General features: G+C 56.0%; 8 protein-coding genes across 8 annotated transcripts; 4 read left to right on the forward strand and 4 right to left on the reverse strand.

Annotated features, from left to right (window-relative positions):
- On the forward strand, window positions 1-1,330 carry TRIREDRAFT_4442 (uncharacterized protein; the record flags this gene model as incomplete). Its single annotated transcript, XM_006966139.1, has 5 exons — window positions 1-78; window positions 158-174; window positions 248-333; window positions 412-1,139; window positions 1,223-1,330. 5 exons carry the CDS (start codon window positions 1-3, stop codon window positions 1,328-1,330), a joined length of 1,017 nt encoding a protein of 338 aa, XP_006966201.1.
- A 391-nt stretch (window positions 1,331-1,721) lies between these two features.
- TRIREDRAFT_79129 (uncharacterized protein) lies at window positions 1,722-2,447 on the reverse strand (the record flags this gene model as incomplete). The annotated part of the gene is made up of 1 exon (XM_006966378.1): window positions 1,722-2,447. Exon 1 carries the CDS (start codon window positions 2,376-2,378, stop codon window positions 1,722-1,724), a length of 657 nt encoding a protein of 218 aa, XP_006966440.1. The 5' UTR covers window positions 2,379-2,447.
- A 740-nt stretch (window positions 2,448-3,187) lies between these two features.
- TRIREDRAFT_63398 (uncharacterized protein) lies at window positions 3,188-4,424 on the forward strand (the record flags this gene model as incomplete). Its single annotated transcript, XM_006966276.1, has 3 exons — window positions 3,188-3,629; window positions 3,758-4,200; window positions 4,278-4,424. The coding sequence occupies 3 exons, from the start codon at window positions 3,188-3,190 to the stop codon at window positions 4,422-4,424; spliced, it is 1,032 nt and encodes a 343-aa protein (XP_006966338.1).
- A 537-nt stretch (window positions 4,425-4,961) lies between these two features.
- Window positions 4,962-5,292, forward strand: TRIREDRAFT_63813 (uncharacterized protein; the record flags this gene model as incomplete). Its single annotated transcript, XM_006966277.1, has 2 exons — window positions 4,962-5,061; window positions 5,135-5,292. 2 exons carry the CDS (start codon window positions 4,962-4,964, stop codon window positions 5,290-5,292), a joined length of 258 nt encoding a protein of 85 aa, XP_006966339.1.
- A 957-nt stretch (window positions 5,293-6,249) lies between these two features.
- TRIREDRAFT_122468 (glutamate decarboxylase) lies at window positions 6,250-8,049 on the forward strand (the record flags this gene model as incomplete). Its single annotated transcript, XM_006966278.1, has 3 exons — window positions 6,250-7,233; window positions 7,307-7,428; window positions 7,498-8,049. The coding sequence occupies exons 1-3, from the start codon at window positions 6,396-6,398 to the stop codon at window positions 8,047-8,049; spliced, it is 1,512 nt and encodes a 503-aa protein (XP_006966340.1). The 5' UTR covers window positions 6,250-6,395.
- A 170-nt stretch (window positions 8,050-8,219) lies between these two features.
- On the reverse strand, window positions 8,220-8,480 carry TRIREDRAFT_63465 (uncharacterized protein; the record flags this gene model as incomplete). The annotated part of the gene is made up of 1 exon (XM_006966379.1): window positions 8,220-8,480. One exon carries the CDS (start codon window positions 8,478-8,480, stop codon window positions 8,220-8,222), a length of 261 nt encoding a protein of 86 aa, XP_006966441.1.
- A 570-nt stretch (window positions 8,481-9,050) lies between these two features.
- On the reverse strand, window positions 9,051-11,740 carry TRIREDRAFT_36134 (uncharacterized protein; the record flags this gene model as incomplete). Its single annotated transcript, XM_006966167.1, has 7 exons — window positions 9,051-10,199; window positions 10,262-10,546; window positions 10,615-10,992; window positions 11,046-11,208; window positions 11,240-11,361; window positions 11,416-11,553; window positions 11,618-11,740. Coding segments are annotated over 7 exons (2,358 nt in total), but the record flags the coding sequence as incomplete, so codon positions are not given.
- A 4,398-nt stretch (window positions 11,741-16,138) lies between these two features.
- TRIREDRAFT_22632 (aconitate hydratase) lies at window positions 16,139-18,650 on the reverse strand (the record flags this gene model as incomplete). Its single annotated transcript, XM_006966156.1, has 2 exons — window positions 16,139-18,529; window positions 18,606-18,650. The coding sequence occupies 2 exons, from the start codon at window positions 18,648-18,650 to the stop codon at window positions 16,139-16,141; spliced, it is 2,436 nt and encodes an 811-aa protein (XP_006966218.1).
- Between the last annotated feature and the right edge of the window lie 253 nt (window positions 18,651-18,903).

The following is an 18,903-nucleotide window of genomic DNA, read 5'->3' on the forward strand; positions in this document are numbered from 1 at the left end:
ATGGGGTTGCAGGATTACCAGTTCACGTTTGAATGTTCTGCACCCAGCTCCACCAACGGCAGCTTCCTCGAGCCTGATGTACGTTATACCCTGACAATCTTGGACTCTACTTCTGTCCAGCAGTCAAGATGGCAGTAACTAATTCTGACACACCTAGCCCCAGGCCGGATCCATGTGCGTAGACTGCACCCTTTGTTCCCCAAATCTCGACCCGGCCTTGCTTCACCAAGCTGACCATCAGCTCTAGGATGGACGAGTCCATGTCATTGACGGAGAGCATCTTTGACTTTCCGAAGCGATTCGGACGGACTTATCATGCATATAGATCAGGCTGTAAGATGGAACAATAGTCCTTTTTCGCAACACACGATGCAACTTGGCCGTGACAGCTGACTCCCAATACTCCTATAGCATACAACTTCCCCAATGACAAGTTGGAACAGGACCGCCTGGCCATACAAGACATTGCTTTCACCAAAGCCATGGGCGACAGACTCTACTTTGCCCCGTTGGATGACAGACCTCCCAAGAGAATCCTGGACATTGCCACTGGCACAGGAGACTGGGCGATAGCAATGGGCGATCGCTTCCCAGATGCCAGAGTGACGGCTACAGACCTGTCCCCAATCCAGCCCGATATCGTGCCGATGAACGTCGAGTTCTTCGTGGAAGACAGCTCCGAGCCCTGGATATTCAACGAACCATTTGACTACATCCACACCAAAACGACAGGCGGCTGTTGGGAATCCTTTGAGACTCAAATCGTGCAACAAGCCTTCGATACTCTCTCCCCAGGCGGCTGGTTTGAGGCTCAGGAGTGCGCACCTGTCCCTCATTGCGATGACGGCACGCTCAAGGAGGACAGCGCGCTGGCCTCGTGGTTCCTTGACTTTCTAAACGCCGCCGTCGAGGCCAAACGCCCTCACGCGGAGTTTGGCTATCTGAAGAACATGATGCAGCGCGTGGGATTTGTCGATGTCCATCAAAAGATCTTCAAGGTCCCCCTCAATGGATGGGCCAAGGACCCCGCGCTGAAAGAGATTGGCCAGTTGATGGAGACGAATATGCAGATGGGGTTGAGTGCCTTTTCGCTAGGCCTTTTCACCAAGGTCTATGAACGGACGCCTGAGGAAATTGAGGTGAGAATTTTGTTCTTCTGCCCGTGTACCCCCCCATCCCCAACGATCTCAGAGCGACAAGCTAATGATGCTCGTGTCCGCAGGTATCGCTTGTCGAGGTCCGGCGAGAGGTTTCGGATCCCTCAATTCATGCATACTTGCCAATATTCGTCGTGTGGGGGAGGAAGCCGTTTCCGGGGGAGCACTCGTGACAAGGACATTCTGGTGACGTCCTTATACTGCTGATTCTCATCTCTCTCTCTCTCTCTCTCGTGTTTCCTTTGTCGACCAAGATACATCTGCAGGGCCCTTTTGGCAGGAATACCACGGCGTTTGGGATTGCACAATGTGACCTGTGACTGGAAGTGGCGGGGATTCGGATTAGATGGCGCTAGCTGATGATCAACTACTAGGTATGATTCCACAAAGCAATATGGTCGTCTTGTCTAGAACGTGAGCTGTAAAAGAACGGATCCCGGTTCAAGCATGAGTAATGAGAGTCTTTTCCGCCCAAAGATGTACATGCTCCACGACAACATGCCAGCTGGCTGTACATGTCCCTCCAACGCTGAGCCTACAGTTCCCACATTGTCACAGGCCAGATCAATGCTTCACGAGCCACTCAAGCGCCTTGGCCTTTTCCTCGGGCAGAATCTCTGACAGTCGCTCACGAGACAGAAACTCGTGATCAGCGTACTCGAAGCCCGGCACAACCGTCTCGGAGATGAGCAACCCGTCACTGCTCGTCTCGCCCTCAACGTCAGGCAAGAGGAAGCTCGCCTTCCACGAACCACCCTCCACCACCCACTGCAACTTCTCTCCCTTTTGGATATTGGGACCAACAACAAACGACTCGATACGGCCATCCGGATGAATCAGGACGTATCGTCCCCTTCCGCTATGAAGAGTGTGGATGATGCGGCTCCGGTTCCGATGGAAGGAGCCGAGCGGGCGATTCGGCGTGAGGAAGTAGTAGATTGTCGTGGAGAGGCGCCGGACGGCGGGATCAAAGTCCGGGGCGAGGCCGCCGACGAGGTCGATTGTGCGCTGGGAGAGCGGGGATTGCGGGTAGGGGGAGGGGATGGTGGTGGGGTTGACGTGGGTGACTGCGTAGTAGCCGCCCTCTATGTGTTGTGCGAGGGAGAGGACTTTGATGGTGAAGGATACGGAGGGGGATTCTTCTTCTTCGGAGGAGGAGGAGGAGGGGGGGGTGAAGGATGGTTTGATGGGGGTGAGGTCTGGGTGTTGAGTTGCGCTCATGGTGATGGGTTTTTGGTGGGTTAGTGATGCTGTGGGCTCTGATGGCCGAGGGCTGCGATGGAAATTTGAGAAAAATCTGGCAGTTGGATGCGTTGAAGTTTGTTGAAAGAAGGTGGAGGATTGCTTATGGGTTGGAAAGCTGTTGATGCCTGAGCTTGACTTGAGCTAGGTATGGTGATTGCATCATCTCACATGCAGTAAGCTGGACGAACCCTGTGCTTACCAAAAAGGTAATTCCGCCTCACCGCCCGACCCCGGCTGTCGGCATTAGCCGTCCCATCATCACTTGCTTGCAGAGAGCATCGACCCAATTGGTGAGAAATCAGATGGAGGAATAGAGATCAATTGTCGATGGAAGTGATTAATCAGGCAAAGCAAATGGATATGGAGGTCAAGTATTGTCGAAAAATGGGTGGATGTTTTGAATTCTGCCCTGTGGCTACTACTACCTTACAGTACAGTATGAGCTTGTACCGAGATTGTGGTCTGACGTAGCTCGAATCGCATTCTTCTAACCTTATCGATCTCTTCCCATCTTCAACCTCGACATCGTACGAGTCAAGGACAAACCCCCCGGCGACGCCACCCTTTTTCATTCGCAGAGGCACCGTCTGGGGGTTTGAACGAGTAGAGCAACGACAGAGAAAAAGGGAGCAAGGAAGAGAAAAGAGGTCTCTTCGTGAGCCATGATCCCCCGCCATCTGCTCCGGAGCAGCAGCAGCAGCGGAGTCGTGCGCGTCTCCTCGTCGGATGCGCCGCTTCACATGCGAGCATCCGGCGTGCTGCTGGCCATTGGCCGACGCCATGGCATGGCCGCCGGCTCCCATCGAAGCACCTCGTGTTCGATCAAGGGACGCTTCTACCACGAAGACGCCCACGAGCGCCTGCGCAACGCAAAGCCGCTCGTGCCCAACACCGTCGCAAGCCGGCTCTCGCGCGCGGGCAGCAGCCGCAACTCGCGCGCCGTGGTGATTGCCTCGGTCGTGGCCGCCGTCGCCTTCTACCTGTACAACTCGCAGACGTCGCCCGTGACGGGGCGCAGGCGCTTCAACTTCTTGTCGGACGCGCTGGTGGCGCAGGCCTACTCGCGGGCGGCCGAGGCCATTGTGCGGCAGGTCGAGGAGCAGGGCGGGCACTTTTTGTCCAACTGGGATCCGCGGACGATGCTGGTGCAGAGGGTCATGAAGCGGCTGATTCCGGTGAGCGGGATGGAGGACCTGGACTGGGAGGTGCGGGTGATTGCCGACAGCCGTGAGTTGCTTGCTCCTCTATAGGTACCATACGGTACCTCAAGTTTATATATATATATATATATATATATATATATGAGACACACAAGTGATGCTGACGTCTTTTTGTTTGGCGACACGCGCAACCAGGAACCGCCAATGCCTTTGTCATCCCCGGCGGCAAAGTCTTTGTCCACAGCGGCATCCTCAACGTGTGCCGCAGCGAAGACGCCCTGGCGGCGGTGCTGGGCCACGAGATTGCGCACAACACGGCCTCGCACGCGGCGGAGCGCCTGTCGGCCGCCTGGGTGGGCAACCTGACGGCGGGCAGCCTCTTCTTCCTGGCCGGGGCGCTGCCGGGCCTGGCGCTGTTTGGTCTGTGGAACGTCATTGGCGGCTACTACCTGCAGGACCTGCTCTTCTACCTGCCCATGGGGCGCAAGCAGGAGAGCGAGGCCGACTACATTGGTCTGATGATGATGGCGGAGGCGTGCTACGACCCGCGGCAGGCGGTTGGCTTCTGGCAGAGGATGGAGACGATTCAGCGGATGGGCGGGCACGAAGTTCCCGAGATGCTTAGCACGCATCCATCGGTATGTCTTTTTTTTTTTTTTCTTTTTTTTTCGCCTCCGACATGGCTCACACAGTATTCCGCTGACAATGCAAGCAGAACGAGCACAGGATCAAAAAGATTGAGGAGTGGCTGCCGGAGGCGATGAAGAAGCGCATGGAGAGCGACTGCAGAACAACAACGGCGTATGCCGATCGGTTCCGGGAGGCGCTGCGGAGGCGACGGCCGGTGGTGGTTGAGATTTAGACAGAAGCTGTCGGATCAGTTGGACTTGATGGCATTGTCATTGAATAGAACATGACAGCCGTTTATCTTGTCTGTAACTTAGAGGCTGGCTTGTAGAGCATTAAAACTTGAAGTACTCTTGAACTTGGAAGAACATGCTCGTCATTTCATCTGTGTCTTAGTCATGTCACGAGCTGTTTTGCAATCGGCACCTCCTCATTCGTCCGAGCGCCTAAAAACGGCCAAGTCAAAATCCGGGGGGGGGGTTTCTTGTGCCCGTGCCGAGGTAACTTTCTCGATCCGACTTGGTAATACTAAGCCGGGGAGCTCCATGCCGCGCTTGTCCCTTTTTTCTGGAGCTTCCATCATCACCTCGTTTCTCTCTCTCTCTTCCCTTTTAACTATTTGCTTACCTTTCCTTCTTGTCTTATCTTACCAGCCCAATCTCTCAAGCGACTCCATCTGTTCCGAAGAGCAAAAGACTACACGCGCGGCAACAAGACAAAAGTCACAGAACACCCAGACGGGAGATTCAAAAAAGACACAAAAAAAGAAAAAATGTCCGACAAGTCCTTCACCACCGCCGACGTCGGGACGCACAACAATGATGAGAATGGGTACTGGCTGATTGTCGAGAACAACGTCTACGACGTCACCAGTGCGTTTTATCCTAATACCCTGCCAAGAGAGAGAGAGAGAGACTGACATGCTCCATGTGTGACAACCTGCAGACTTCCTCGACGAGCATCCCGGCGGCGCAAAGATCCTCAAGCGCTTCGCCGGCAAGAACGCGACCAAGGCGTTTTGGAAGTACCACAACGAGAGCGTGCTGGAAAAGTACGGCGGCAAGTACAAGATTGGGAGCGTCAAGGAGGCTGCGAAGCTGTAAGGGAAAAATCATACTACGAGAGAGAGAGAGAGAGAGAGAGAGTTGAAGGGAAGGGGATCTTTTTTGTGTGTTCGACATGTACGGGGTGGAGGGAATCTTGTTTTTCTAGGCGTTTATTTTCTGGTTTTGTCAAAGGGGCATGTTTTTTTCTGAGTTGAGCACGGCATTGGTAGGTAGCCATCTGTTCGGATACAAATCTGTACAAAACAGCTTTCTCTTTGGCCGCTTTGTATGAATGAATGAATGACTGCAACTTTGTAAACTTGCCCTTTGCTTTTGATGGGGTATCACTTGCAGCAAAGACAAGCAGATTGCGCATCGGAAAGCCGGCAAATGGACAATTGCATCTACCTACCTACCTACTTACCCAGGACGTCAAGTCAGATTACTCCGAGACCAGCCCACCGAGAAGCGGCACGTGGGGGAGAGATTCAATCGTCTTACAGTAGGTAGGTAGGTATAGCATGTGATTACCTGCCGCATACAGGTAATATACAAACAAACTACCTTCGAGGCACAAGGGTAACCTAAACGTCCAGCGCACCCCATTCTTCCCGGGGCACAAGATGAATACTTGCACATCTATCAAGACGATAATATCAAGCATGGCCAAATTCCAGCATAGGTAGGAGTAAAAAAAAGGCCGAAAAGCGGTGACTTTGCAACAGCCAGAGGTCCAGGGATAAAATCCCCCAGCATTGATTCGCCATTTAACTAGCCCCCCTTTGGGCATCGCGCTGAGGAAAAAAAAAAGCCGTCTCGACAGTTGCGGCATCTTTGCGGCCAGAAAGACTTTGCGATCCCTCGTTTAGAGCTGAGCGGGTGGACAGGGATGTCTTTGCTGTGTGCTTTTTTCGTTGTTTATATATACTAATAGTATCATACTCACGCCTCGAAGGAATTGGTTTCTTTTTCCCACGTTTTACATTGACGATTTGGTGTGATTGTTGCAATTGCGTCAAACCTCCTGAATCAATTTACCATCCTTGGCAACATTTCCCAGTACCTTAGGTAGCTGTCAACAAAGTTGCTCTCCTCTGTATATCTATCTACTATAGATCCAGCCTCTTGTATACTCGTCCCTCACTTATACCACCCTCGCCATGTCCGACCTCTTCGACATCAACGCCCAGGCCCTCCGCCTCCAACAGCGCAACCACTCGCCCCAAAAGAGCCATACCCTCCCACCCCTCGCCCTCATCCACGCCGCCTCAGCCGCCCTGCCCAAATCCTCCGACCCAGGCTTCCTCTCCGGCCAGCCCGCCGCAGACGTCGCCCGCCACATCACAGAGCACATCGTCCCCGCCCTGTGCGGCCAGTCGCAGTCGAGCCGCTACTTTGGCTTCGTCACCGGCGGCGTCCTCCCCCTGGCCGAATGGGCCGACAATGTCGTCTCCCGCATGGACCAGAACGTGCAGGTCCATCTGCCCGAGCAGAGCGTGTCCACCATTGTCGAAAACTCTGCTCTCGAGATGCTGATTGGGCTGCTGCGCCTGGAATCATCGCAGTGGCAGGGCCGGACGTTTACGACGGGGGCGACGGCCAGCAATGTCCTCGGGCTGGCCTGTGGACGGGAAGCTGTTCTCGCGAAGAGGGGCGCGTCGGCGGGCGAGCAAGGATTGCTGGGCGCCTGTGTCAAAGCTGGCGTTTCGGAAATCCAGGTCCTCACCAGCGGAGGCCACAGTTCGCTCTCCAAGGCGGCAAGTGTCGTGGGCCTGGGGAGAGCTTCCGTCAAGGAGCTGCCTCGAAGCGCTGCTCAGCCGTGGAAGTTGGATCTCGACGCGGTGGAGAAGGAGTTGAGTCGGCCCGGAACCGCAAGCATCATTGCTGTCAGCATGGGAGAGGTCAACACCGGCGGTTATGCTCTCGATGATGTCGACGAGTGGAAGAGGTTGAGGGAACTGGCGGATCGCCATGGGGCTTGGATTCATGCGGATGGAGGTGAGTGGTCAATTCGTGTCTTCGAGAGGAGACTGCGCGGCTTTGTTGCAATGCTGATTGTTTGATCATATAGCCTTCGGAATCTTCTGTGCGGCTTTGGATGACCGAGACGAGCATCGGCTGCTTCACAGGCGAGTGAAGGGCATCGATCTGGCCGACAGCATCACAATTGATGGCCACAAGATGCTCAACGTTGTATGTGATCCCATTAGCGCTTCCCAGCTTGTCCCTTGGATCTATACCAAGCTCCCTAACACCATTCAGCCATACGACTGCGGCATGTTCTTCACCCGCACCTCGTCCATCCTGGAATCCGTATTCGTCAACCCCAACGCCGCCTATCTGTCCGCGGGTCCAAACGCCGGTATTCCGTCTCCCCTCAACGTCGGCCTCGAAAATTCGCGACGCTTCCGCGCTCTGCCAGCCTACGCCGTGCTCCTCAGCGAGGGTCGTCCCGGCTTCGCTCGTTTATTCCACAACATGACCCAGTTGTCTCGCAAACTGGCCGTGTTTCTGCGCGAGTCGCCCTATTACGACTTGCTGCCCGACGAGAGCAGCGATATCGAAGACATTTTCATCATTGTCCTGTTCAGGGCCAAGGATAAGAAGCTCAACGACGGATTGGTGGCCAAGATTAATGCGACGAGGCAGCTGTATGTGAGCGGGACCAGCTGGAAGGGCGAAAAGGCTGTGAGGGTGGCCGTGTCGAACTGGAAGGTCGATGTCGAGCGGGACTTTAAGGTGGTGACGACGATTCTAAACGACGTTGCCGAGGGCAGGGAATTCGATATCGAGAAATGTGCGTCATCGCAATAATAGATGGAATATCAGAAAGAAAAAAAAAGTCGTTTGTCAAGATCAATGTCGCTTGCAGTCCGAAATGCGTCGCCTCCTCCAAACCCTCCTCCCCTTCCTCCTCCCCTCGCCCCGCCAGCAATTCCAGCTTCCTCGCCAGAAAACCTCTATCACTTATCACCGCTCTTCTTTTAGCCAAACTTCTTGGAGCCTCCCCTCTGCGTCAGCTTCTTGCCGCCCTTCTTGCCCGGCCCAATCAGCTCCAGATGGCCCGCCCGCTCGCCCAGCAGCGCCTCCGTCTTGGCCACCATGCCCGACGTGAACTTCTTGAGCATCTTGTCCGCGCTGGCCTTTGTCTTCTTGGGCTTGGTCACCTTGGACGCCTGCCGCTTCGAGTGCACCGCCTTGGGCGCCGCCGCCTTGCTCGACATTTTGATTGAGCCCTGCGCCATGTTGTTTGTGCCTTTGTTCGAGAATGGACGGCTCGGTGACTGGTTTTTCCCCCTTCCCTCTCTTTTTCTTTTCTTCTGATTTCAGGGGCTCGGTCGGAATTCCAATGCCCGTATTGCGTTCTTTATCGCGGGCGAAATGTTCGTCGGGCCGAGTCGTGAAGCGAAAAGGCGACAGGGCGAGTGTTTGTTCTGGGTGGGATTATTTTTTGGTTTTTCTTTTTTTTCTATTGTTCCTCGCCTGAGTCGCCGATAAGCTTAGATAAGACACACAACACCAACATGCGCTAAACGCCCGCCAGCCAGTGTAAGTACCTATGTATGTATTAGTACAGTGCTTCCTGTACGTGATTTCATGTTCATCAATCTGCACATATTTCATTTCCATACCTAGGTAGGGCACGGAGAGGTACATATCGGATGGTCCCTAAGACATGATTGATGAAGATTAGCGCATGATTGCAATCCAATTCTAAACCCAACGCCGGCTTGTTTTGCTATATACAACGACGACCACCTTATTCAGACACTTGACAGAAATATGACACTGGATAAACCCCTGGAGCTCTACCATTCACCCCATCCATCATCATCATCATCTGTCTCTTTGGGTGCCAAGTCAATCTTCTTTGCTGCAGGTTTCGCCACTGCTTTTGCCGCAGGCTTCGTCGCCGTCTTCGTTACAGGCTTCTTGGCGGGCGTCGTCTTGGACAGCCCCTTTGGTAAGGGCTTGCCTGGCCCCTTTTTCTGCGCCTGCGCCGCTAGCCATCCTGCAAAATCGGGCTCGTCTTCGCCAAATGGCGCTGCAGACGCAGCGGCGGGTGCTTTCGAGGCCGCAGATGCAGACGTCGACCCAAAGCCATCGTCGTCATTGCCCCATCCGTCACCTGCATCACCATCATCGTCCTTGAGATCGCCCCATGCATCACCGGCATCGTCATCGTCAGGGAGGAATTGCCCAGCAATGGCGCTGGCAGCGCTAGGCGTGGAAAGGCCAGATGATGCTGGAGGGGGGGAGGCCACGGCGTGCCGGTGAAGAGTTGATGCGGTCGCTGAGGCTGGCTTTCTCGCCTCGGCAGTGGGTGGTGGAGAAACAGGAGTTGAGGCTGGGGCGCTCGCAGTTTGCATATCTCCAGCTACAGCAGTGAGCTTGTTCGTAAAGGACGAAATGGCCCAGCCTGCCCAGCTGCTCCCAGATGCTCCTGGCTGCACCGTAGCCGCTTGGGCAGTGGAAGCATCGGCCGACTGGGGCGGAGGCAGGGCAGTATCGGGCATCGCAGCAGCAGCCTTGCGCACTTTCTGCAAGTAAATGTCCATTGTCTTTGAGGCTTGATCCCGAATCATCTTTTCTTTGTCAATCAGCGCCGGGCATATAACCGGCAGGATGCGGTTGGCACTGTCATCCTCGTTGAAGTATTCAGCCGTGGCACCCAGCGCCATGAGCGCAGCGTTCCGGGCGTGCACAAAGGGATCCCGCAAGGAGCGTGTAAAAGCGGCTATCAGCACCTTTGATCTAGAAGATGTGCCAAGGTTCTTTGCAATCTTCCCGAGGCAAATCGTCGTGTTGGTTCGGATGCCGGGCTGTTCATCATTCGCAGTCTTTGCCAATTGCTTCAACAGTTCGCCGTTGATGGTGCGATCCGACAGTTTCCCAATGACAACGAGGACGGATTTCAACGTCTGCTCTCGAACAACAGGCGTTACGTCCGTGAATCCCGTAACCTTGTGTTTCGTCATTAGCATCGTTCTCCTTCGCAGAAGAAGAAGAAGGGGGCCAAGCTTACGAGTTGGGGGAAGATTTTGTCATTGACAATTCTTTGCGACAATTGGTCAATTATGAGAGGCAGGTTGTCCAGAAGGCAAACGCGAATGCCCCGATCGGGATTTGCAAAGGCTCGAATAATGAAGGGTGTGATTTTCGACTCGAAATCGTCCGAAGGCAGCTTGGCAGCCAACTTCAGCACAATGGTGAGAGCTTTGGGGCCACCACCGCCATACTCGACCGACTTGACCAGCTCTGGGAGGACCTTGGACTTGAAGAACTCTTCAGGGAAGTCATCCGTGACTTTCTCCAATTCGCTAGCGGGAGTGTTAGACAGGACAAAGCAGACAGAGACATGTGGGATCAGGAGAAGACTTGCTTGAGGAACTCTTCCCGCTCATCGGGGTTCTTGACTCCAAGACTCTCTATTCCTTCCGTCAGATGGATCAAGGGGGTATCAAAAAAGGAGCCTGCTCGGCGTCCGAGGTCGAGAAAGTTGCCAGCGCTTATCCGGGCCTTGGGGTTGGGGTTGCAGAGGCGTTTGTAACTAGTCTGCATGCTCGGGGGTATGTTTTTGGTTTGACCAGCCTGATCCGGCCCGTGGAACTCGCCATTAAAGACTTCGTAGATGAGCGTTCCGAAATTGTACGAATCCACGGCGTACGTAGGATGCGCTTTGGTTGCCGCCCATCCCCCTTGAGCCACCTCTGGCGGCGCATACCGACCAGAGTCGGGAACCAGGCTTCCGTAGCTCTACATGCAAGATCAGTATTCGTGTCCCAACCACTGGATAGCAAACTACTAACATCCAGAGCAGACTCGCTGTCCTTGACGTTGCTCAGGACCTCGAAGCCCCCCAGTTTCCACTCTCCGCTTTCCGTAGTGTATATGGAACCGACTCTGAGGCTGCCATGTTTTGAGGTGGCATCGTCATTGATGAATTTCAGTGTTTGCTGGAGCATATCAGCACTCGAGCCTCCATAAGAGCGACAGCTCCGACAGTGTCCCTACAGCGACAGTATGCAGACCCCATTTGATGGTCTCGGGACTCAGGCTCTTCCTTCGAACGTGCCACCGGAGAGGCGTCACGCGCTCGGTAGCGATGTAGATGTATGTGTCTGTCTGGTCGCTCGACGGTCAGCCCCGAAGCGCAGCCACGGCGGTCGCGTCGCATACCTCGACCGTATCCAGAACCTTGATGACGCCGGGGTGTCGCAGCGTCCGCAGCTTTCGCAGCGCGTTCTTCGCGAGCGGCAGCAGGCTCCTCTTTGCGGCGCTGTCGAAGGCAAAGATGCTGCAGTTTGATCCGTCCTCCTAGTTGCCCGCAATCGTTAGTCTGTGCAACACGGCATGCGCAGCCAAGGGGAGGCCAGCCTACCCGCCTCGTTCCATTGTAGAGCGTCCAGATGGACTCGTCGACATCGACCTTGTCGCCAAAGGTGTAGGGGAAAGGAGGGCCTTGGGAGATGGCCGAGGCCACGGCCGACTTGAGAAATTCCATGCGTGTAAGAGGCTATACGGAACAGAGTCGTTGACGAGGATCGCGGGAGAAGGATTGCATCACAAGAGCAGCCACGAACTCTGTGCTGTCCTGGACGAGTTGTCGCGATATCGCAAAGTGTCAGTTTCAGGACCGGAAGCTCCCCGCTCCCACGTGCAGCTGCACGTCCTGGCGCTGGTGCTGGTGCTACATAGTACCTAGTAGCTCGGAGCTCAGCACTGGAGACGGGACCTGGGGCCTCTGTGTCCCGTCGTACGGGCATCGTTAAGCGACCCAGGCCGCTAAAGAGGGGTCGCTCCAGGGCGTGGCGTGCTGCAACAGCGCTGGAACTTGGTAACGAATAGGAGGTAAGGTAGCGGTACAGAAGGCCTATGGAACGCCGGCTGGAAATGTCTACTGGTGATCTCGATCCCCGGCGCTGATGACCAAAATCTGACAGGATGCAACAACCGGTCGAAGAGCCATGTGCATGATAACATAAAGAGCCGAGGGCTGACTTGATTCCTAGTACTTACGGGTCCAGCCGCACGGCAATATATGTGATGGATAATATATCCAGGGATCAAATCACATCCTCAAGAGCTGAGATAGGCCTGTTCGGTCCATGCCCGCCACCAGCCCCAACTCCATTAGGTACAGTACCTGTACTTTGCACCTTCAGAGCCTTCTCCTTCCAGTTGCACCTACGGTGTAGCGGTACCTGTAGGAGGTACTTCGGCGCTCGGGCCACTTTTCAGCGGACGAACGCTTCAACCTTGACCAACAATCTTCCTCCAGCCTTGCTTCCTTTCATTTCTCTCCTGCTCGCGTGCAGCCGCGCGGAGGCGAACAGTTTCCCAAATCTGGCCCGTCTGTTGTCTCTGTCTCGAGACCCTGCGCTTCTTGATCAACAATCCATTGGGTTTCGGCTGCGCATTTTCCAAGTCGTCGCCGCTGTCCGCTTCCCGAAGCAATCTGGTCATTATCAAGCTGTGCCATGAGCACGGCAAGGTCCCCCTTTGATGAGCACAAAGTAAGTGGCTGAGGCAAACCCATCGTTTCCCTCTGATCCCTGGAACATCTCTGCCTCCTTTTGGCTCCTCGCTACAATGAATGATGCCACCATGGTAAAAGGTCTGACCGAACGGAGCCTCCTGGTCATGGTCGCCTGCGTCTTCCTGCTGCCGTTCACTCGAACGTGTCAAGCAGCAGCTCTAGCCAGATCTACGGGAAGGGATTCGATCTCCAAATTCCTTGGTAGACGGCTTCAAGTGCTGCTCATCAACACATCTCGCGTCGCACACGGAGTCTCTGTTCCCTCATCCCCACGGACTGGGACCAAAGGCCGCGACGCACACTGGCTGCTCATACGAGCAGTCGATTTCCATGGAAGACACTTGAGGCCATAACCGTTGCTGTTCCCAGCCTGAAGTCACAAAAAGAAACTGAAAAGATCTGACATTAAAGAGCGAGCCTCATTCCATTCCTGCTGTGCAACGCGATCCACGAGAGAGGACTCTGCTGACAAAGATGCAGCTTTCACTTCCCCTTGCGTTAGTATTGGGGGCTCTCGCCTCAGCACGAGCGCGGCTTCTCTGGATGGTTCCCTGCAAGTGCAGCATCTTGGGCTGGCTGTTGGTTTGTGACTTCACCTTTGGGCATGATCCCGCTGCAGAACCCCGTCATCTTGCCTCGGGTGATCATCACGGCGCACTCATTTCGCGGATTTTCTCTCTTCCTGGCATGAGATGATACGTCAGGGATATCACCTGGAGTCTGCTGCATGACTGCCAAGGCCCTCAAACATGGATTGCGAGGAGACGATTAGACTGGGGGGAACATGCTCTGTTTGGGGCTGCGAAGACCCCATTGTTGCGGAAGCTCTCTGCTCTGCTCACCTGGCCTTCAACTCTTCTCCAAAGTCTCTGGGCCCCGAAGCGACGGTTCAACGACCCTTGCATAAGGCAAGGAAGCCTCGGCGCTTCGCTCTTGGGAGAGCATCGGCTCGTTCCGCAAAGATTACTCCACAACAGACTGCCTATTCTCCGAACCAAAGGAATGTCACTCTGGCACACTTTAGTCAGGGATTGCCGACGCGACCTGCCACTCATCAGCTACCAATTCATGGCGTTTCGGACCCCGTTCCAGAATACCCATCAGTATCGGCACCCGCAGACACAGCGGCATCGAGGCAGGATCGAGCAACAGTAAAAGATGTTGGTGCCTCGCCAATTGCGGCCGAGACTATACTGCCAAGGCCTCGAGAGCCCTATTTCGTACTGAATCCCGATGTTCCGTCTATTGACAATCTCTCGGCGAGTTCGCGCCAACAGGCTGCTCAAGATGTGCCCGATAGCAGACATGTACCAAGAGGGACCAATCTCGAGGGGAACCCTGCCCTAGTGGACGAGTTGGTTCATGAGGGACTTGAGTTTGCGTCGAGTCTGAGGCTATCTTCTGTGCACATGGCTAGTGCCACCCATGAGAGTTCGCTCTCAGCGACTCCATCTGCTCGAGTTGGAGATTCGAACTTGAAGGAATTGCCATCGATCACAGTGGCCAGTAAACCGAGCCGAAAGAGAACTTACCCAGTGAACTCTCGCAGACACGAGGCATCCTCTGTTGACGACTTTCAAGAACCCGGCCAGCACTCAGGAGTCACTGGAGACATCCCTCTGTATCTGCCCCCGAAGAAGCGAAAGGCCGATGCCGCTGATGCTCAGTCAAGTATACAGAAGCCCTCGCACATCCAGACGAAAAAGGCGAATCCTACTTCTTCGGCCCCGAAAAGGCAAACCAGATCACGATCGTCAGCCCAGTCAGGCACTAGCAAGCAAACCTCTCCTTTAGAAAACCCCTCCGAGCCTCCAAGCTCCCGACTCGGTGATGACCAAGCGACAAGTCATCTACGGAGTTCTAAACGGATTCGAACTTTTAATGACCCGACACCTGTGGCAGAGACAGCCCAAGCGATAGCCGGGGAGCGAGCTGAAAGTTTCGGCCATGTACGAAGAGCAACCCCTGATGGCAGTGGGGGGCACGGATCAACTTCAATTTCTCGAGTGTCTCAGCAGCCCAAGCCTTCTCAAAACAGATCAACAAACGAGCGCGAGAGCATAACCATTCCACCACTTCCCACGCCCGAATCGGATGTCACGGTGGAGGACCAGACTATGCCAGCTGCAAGAGAGCGCGCGGCACAAGAGCTAAGCACGGCCAAGAGACGCGACTTTGACTCGGAGGCCTTTGATGCCATGATATATCGGCAATCTTCGCTGCGTCCCCCACCAGGAGTTCCCAAACAGTCCGCAGCCCGGCCCAAAACCCCTGCTCAAGTACCCTCGACCGGAGATCAAAGGAAATACTTGGCCGTCAATCCCGCAATACATCTGACACATTACCGGTCTGATGAATGGTTTAAACAGAAGGCGCTGGAAATTCAGAGTCGAGGAGGGCGCAAGGCTTGGTTTGGCAAAGTCATTGAGCGGCGACGGTGGATACGAGCAAAAGAAAGGGCAGAGGAAGAGAAACAAAAGGCGGCAAAGATGTCAAACAAGAAGCCAAAGCGGGTGGATCCGCAGCCCTGGTCTTACAATCGGATCATGGACTTTGGGGATGTTCCAGAGGAAGAACTTCCAGAAGATGTGCTGCAGAATCCTGCATGGGTCAAGGCGTGTGCCTGGCATCGAGAGAATGAGGCAAAGAGGGTCTTGCGAGACCGTGCAGCCAAGGAAGCGCACAGAGAAGCCTGGAACTATGCTGAAAGCATCATGAGAGATGCCAACCAACTGGCATCTGAAAGCAGCGGATGATCATCGAGGCAAGGACGACGACACATGCATTTATGCCTCTTTTTCTTCCTGATATACATACTGATCTTTCTTGTTATCCTGATTTTTTTTCGCCTCAAGATACTCCTGGTGCGTTGATTTATGTGGAAAGGGGGCGGACATGGGCGGCAGAAAGGCTACGTTGGTTGGCGTCACGGAATTATGAGGTTATCACAGTGGGACGTATAACATTTTCCACCTTTTTCTACTTTCTGTAACAGACGCAGACGTTGATCGGCGTCGGGCGAGATTGCCCAGCATTTTATATCTTTGAAATGTCATGTACTTTTAGGTAGACAAGCGTCGTTAATGACAAGCATTACCATCAGCACATGCACGCGGTGTATCAAAATGCATAATATTCCAAGTTCAAGTGCGATGCTTTCTTTTGGTAACGTAAATCAATCGGCATAATCCGTGCTCTGTGAGCCCCTCCCATTTTCCTATTCCAAAGCGACAAGGCAAAAGACACTCCAGTGAGTCTCATCTTGCATCAATCCAACCCTAACCCTGGTATAAAACGTCCTTCTCTCCCCTCCTTTCCTCCAACCCCTTTTCTCATTTCGACCACTTCTGTTCTTAGGAGTTTCTATGCGCGCTTGGAAAGCAAGTTGAGGGCACTGCCCGCGAGGATGAATCCAGCCTGGTCCTTGCTAACGGTATGCTTGGTCGGAATGACAAACTCCTCGCCGCTGGCCTTCTTCACCTTGAGCTGGACCTCGCCCTTGCCCTGGTTCCGCAGCATATCGTACAGCCCGACGGTGCTGACCTCGTCGCCGGCCGAGATCCTGTCGTAGTCGGCCTCGTCGGCAAACGTGAGGGGCACGACGCCCTGCTTCTTGAGGTTCGTCTCGTGGATGCGGGCAAAGGACTTTGTGAGGACGACGCGGGCGCCGAGGTAGCGCGGCTGGAGGGCGGCGTGCTCGCGGGCGGAGCCCTCGCCGTAGTTGTGCTCGGCGACGACGAGCCAGGGCTGGCCGCGGTCCTTCCAGCGCTGGCCGAGCTCGGGGATGGTGTGGCGCGAGCCGTCGAGGTCGTAGGCGGCGTTGACCTCGCCCGTCTCGGCGTTGACGGCCGTGTTGAGCGTGTTGGTGCTGATGTTGGGCAGGTGGCCCTTGTACTTGAGCCAGGGCCCCGCGGCGGAGATGGTGTCGGTGGTGCACTTGCCCGTGACCTTGACGAGGACGCGCAGGCCCGAGAGGTCCGAGTCCGGGAAGGGCTCAAAGGGCTCGAGGAAGGCCAGGCGGTCCGAGGACGGGGAGATGGCGATCTGGACGCTCGGGTCGGGCTGCTGGGAGAGGACGCCGAGGGAGGGCACGCCGGACTCAAAGGGCGAGGGAGGGCCCTCGAGGCCGCGCGGGGGCGAGAACTTGAAGGGCTTGCCCGAGGGCGTCGTGATGGAGTCGGTCATGGGGTTGAAGGTGGTGGAGCCGGCAAAGGCCATGGCGGTGACGACCTCGGGCGACGCGAGGAAGTTCATCGTCTCCGGGTTGCCGTCGTTGCGGCCGCGGAAGTTGCGGTTGTACGACGACAGGATGGCGTTGGGCGTGCCCTTTGTGACGCCGTCCTGGCGCTGCCACTGGCCGATGCAAGGGCCGCAGGCGTTGGACAGCAGCACGCCGCCCGCGGCCTCGAACGTCTCGAGCGTGCCGTCGCGCTCCAGCGTCGCGCGGATCTGCTCGCTGCCGGGCGTGATGTAGAAGTCGGCGGCGGGCTTGAGACCCGCGTCGGCCGCCTCCTTGAGCAGGCTCTCGACGCGCGTCATGTCCTCGTACGAGCTGTTGGTGCAGCTGCCGATGAGGCCGGCCGACAGCTTCTCGGGCCACTGCTGGTCCCTGACGACGTCCTTGAACTTGGACAGCGGCGTGGCCAGGTCGGGCGTGAAGGGCCCGTTGACGTGCGGCTCCAGCTCCGACAGGTTGATGGTGATGAGCTGGTCGTACTCGGCGCCCTCGTCGGCCTTGAACTGGAAGCGGGCGTCCTCGGACGTGCTGTTGCCGGCGAAGCTCTGCAGGGCCTTGATGTTGTCGACGGCCTGGCCTCGGCGGGTCGACTGCAGGTACCGCGCCGACGCCTCGGTGTAGGGGAAGATGGACGTCGTCGCGCCCACCTCAGCGCCCATGTTGCAGATGGTGGCCATGCCCGTGGCGCTCAGCGTGTCGACACCAGGGCCAAAGTACTCGATAATGGACCCCGTGCCGCCGCGGACCGTCAGCTCGCCCGCCAGCTTCAGGATGACGTCCTTGGGGGCCACCCAGTCGTTGAGCTTGCCCGTCAGCTGGACGCCCAGCACCTTGGGGGCCTTGAGCTCCCACGGCGCGCCGACCAGCGCCTCGACGGCGTCGGCGCCGCCCACGCCGATGGTGACGGTGCACAGGCCGCCGGCGTTGGGGCTGTGGCTGTCGGTGCCCAGCATCATCAGGCCCGGCAGCGCGTAGTTCTCCAGCACCGTCTGGTGGATGATGCCGGCGCCGGGCGGCCAAAAGTCCATGCCGAACTTGCGCGCCGCCGACTCGAGGAAGTCAAAGATCTCCTTGTTGGTCTGGATGCCCGCCGCCAGGTCGTCCTCGGCGCCCTTGGAGCCCACAATCAGGTGGTCGCAGTGGATGCTGGCCGGGATCGCGGGCCGCTCCAGGTTGCACGACATGAACTGCAGCAGCGCCATCTGGGCCGAGGCGTCCTGCATGTTGACGCGGTCCGGCTTGAGCAGCAGGTTGGCCTTGCCGCGGATGCTGCGCCCGCCGTCGGTGTTGGTGAGCAGCGACTCCTCGACGTTGTCCAGGTGGCTGTAGAGAATCTTCTCGGCCAGCGTCAGCCGCTGCCGGCCCAGCACGCGGCGCACATCCGTGTAGCGCGTGAGGAGCCTCTCGTACGTCGGAGGGAGGGAGGCGACGGTCGAGAATTGATTTGATGACGGGATTCGCAGTGCGCGGTTCAGGGCTCCGGCCGCGGAGCGGGATGAAGCTCGTCGCAAGAGGCTCTGCGAAATCACATCACACGGTCAGCTTCTGCTCGCGCCTCAGGCATCAAGATGAATCCGTATGCACAAAACTCACCGTCATGGCGCCTCCGGAACGGCCTGCCAGTTCAATTGGGGCCATGTTGACGCAGTTCGCTGCTTGCGCTTGTGATTCATGCCCGGACAAGGTCAGGAAAAAAAAGGCTGGTGGAGTTTGCCTCGATTTTCAATCCGCGATATCGGATTGGAGACCGGCCCAACGGCGGCCCACGGCTAACACCGTCCCTCAGATCGCACTAGATCGGACACTTTAGCAGACTCCACGATTCAAAAGGTGTCGGGTATAATAGAGATATATGGGGCAGCAAGTCCAAGGGGGGAGAGCATATGGCTCC

Source organism: Trichoderma reesei (genome assembly GCF_000167675.1).
Source record: "Trichoderma reesei QM6a unplaced genomic scaffold TRIREscaffold_12, whole genome shotgun sequence".
NCBI classification, from domain to species: domain Eukaryota; kingdom Fungi; phylum Ascomycota; class Sordariomycetes; order Hypocreales; family Hypocreaceae; genus Trichoderma; species Trichoderma reesei.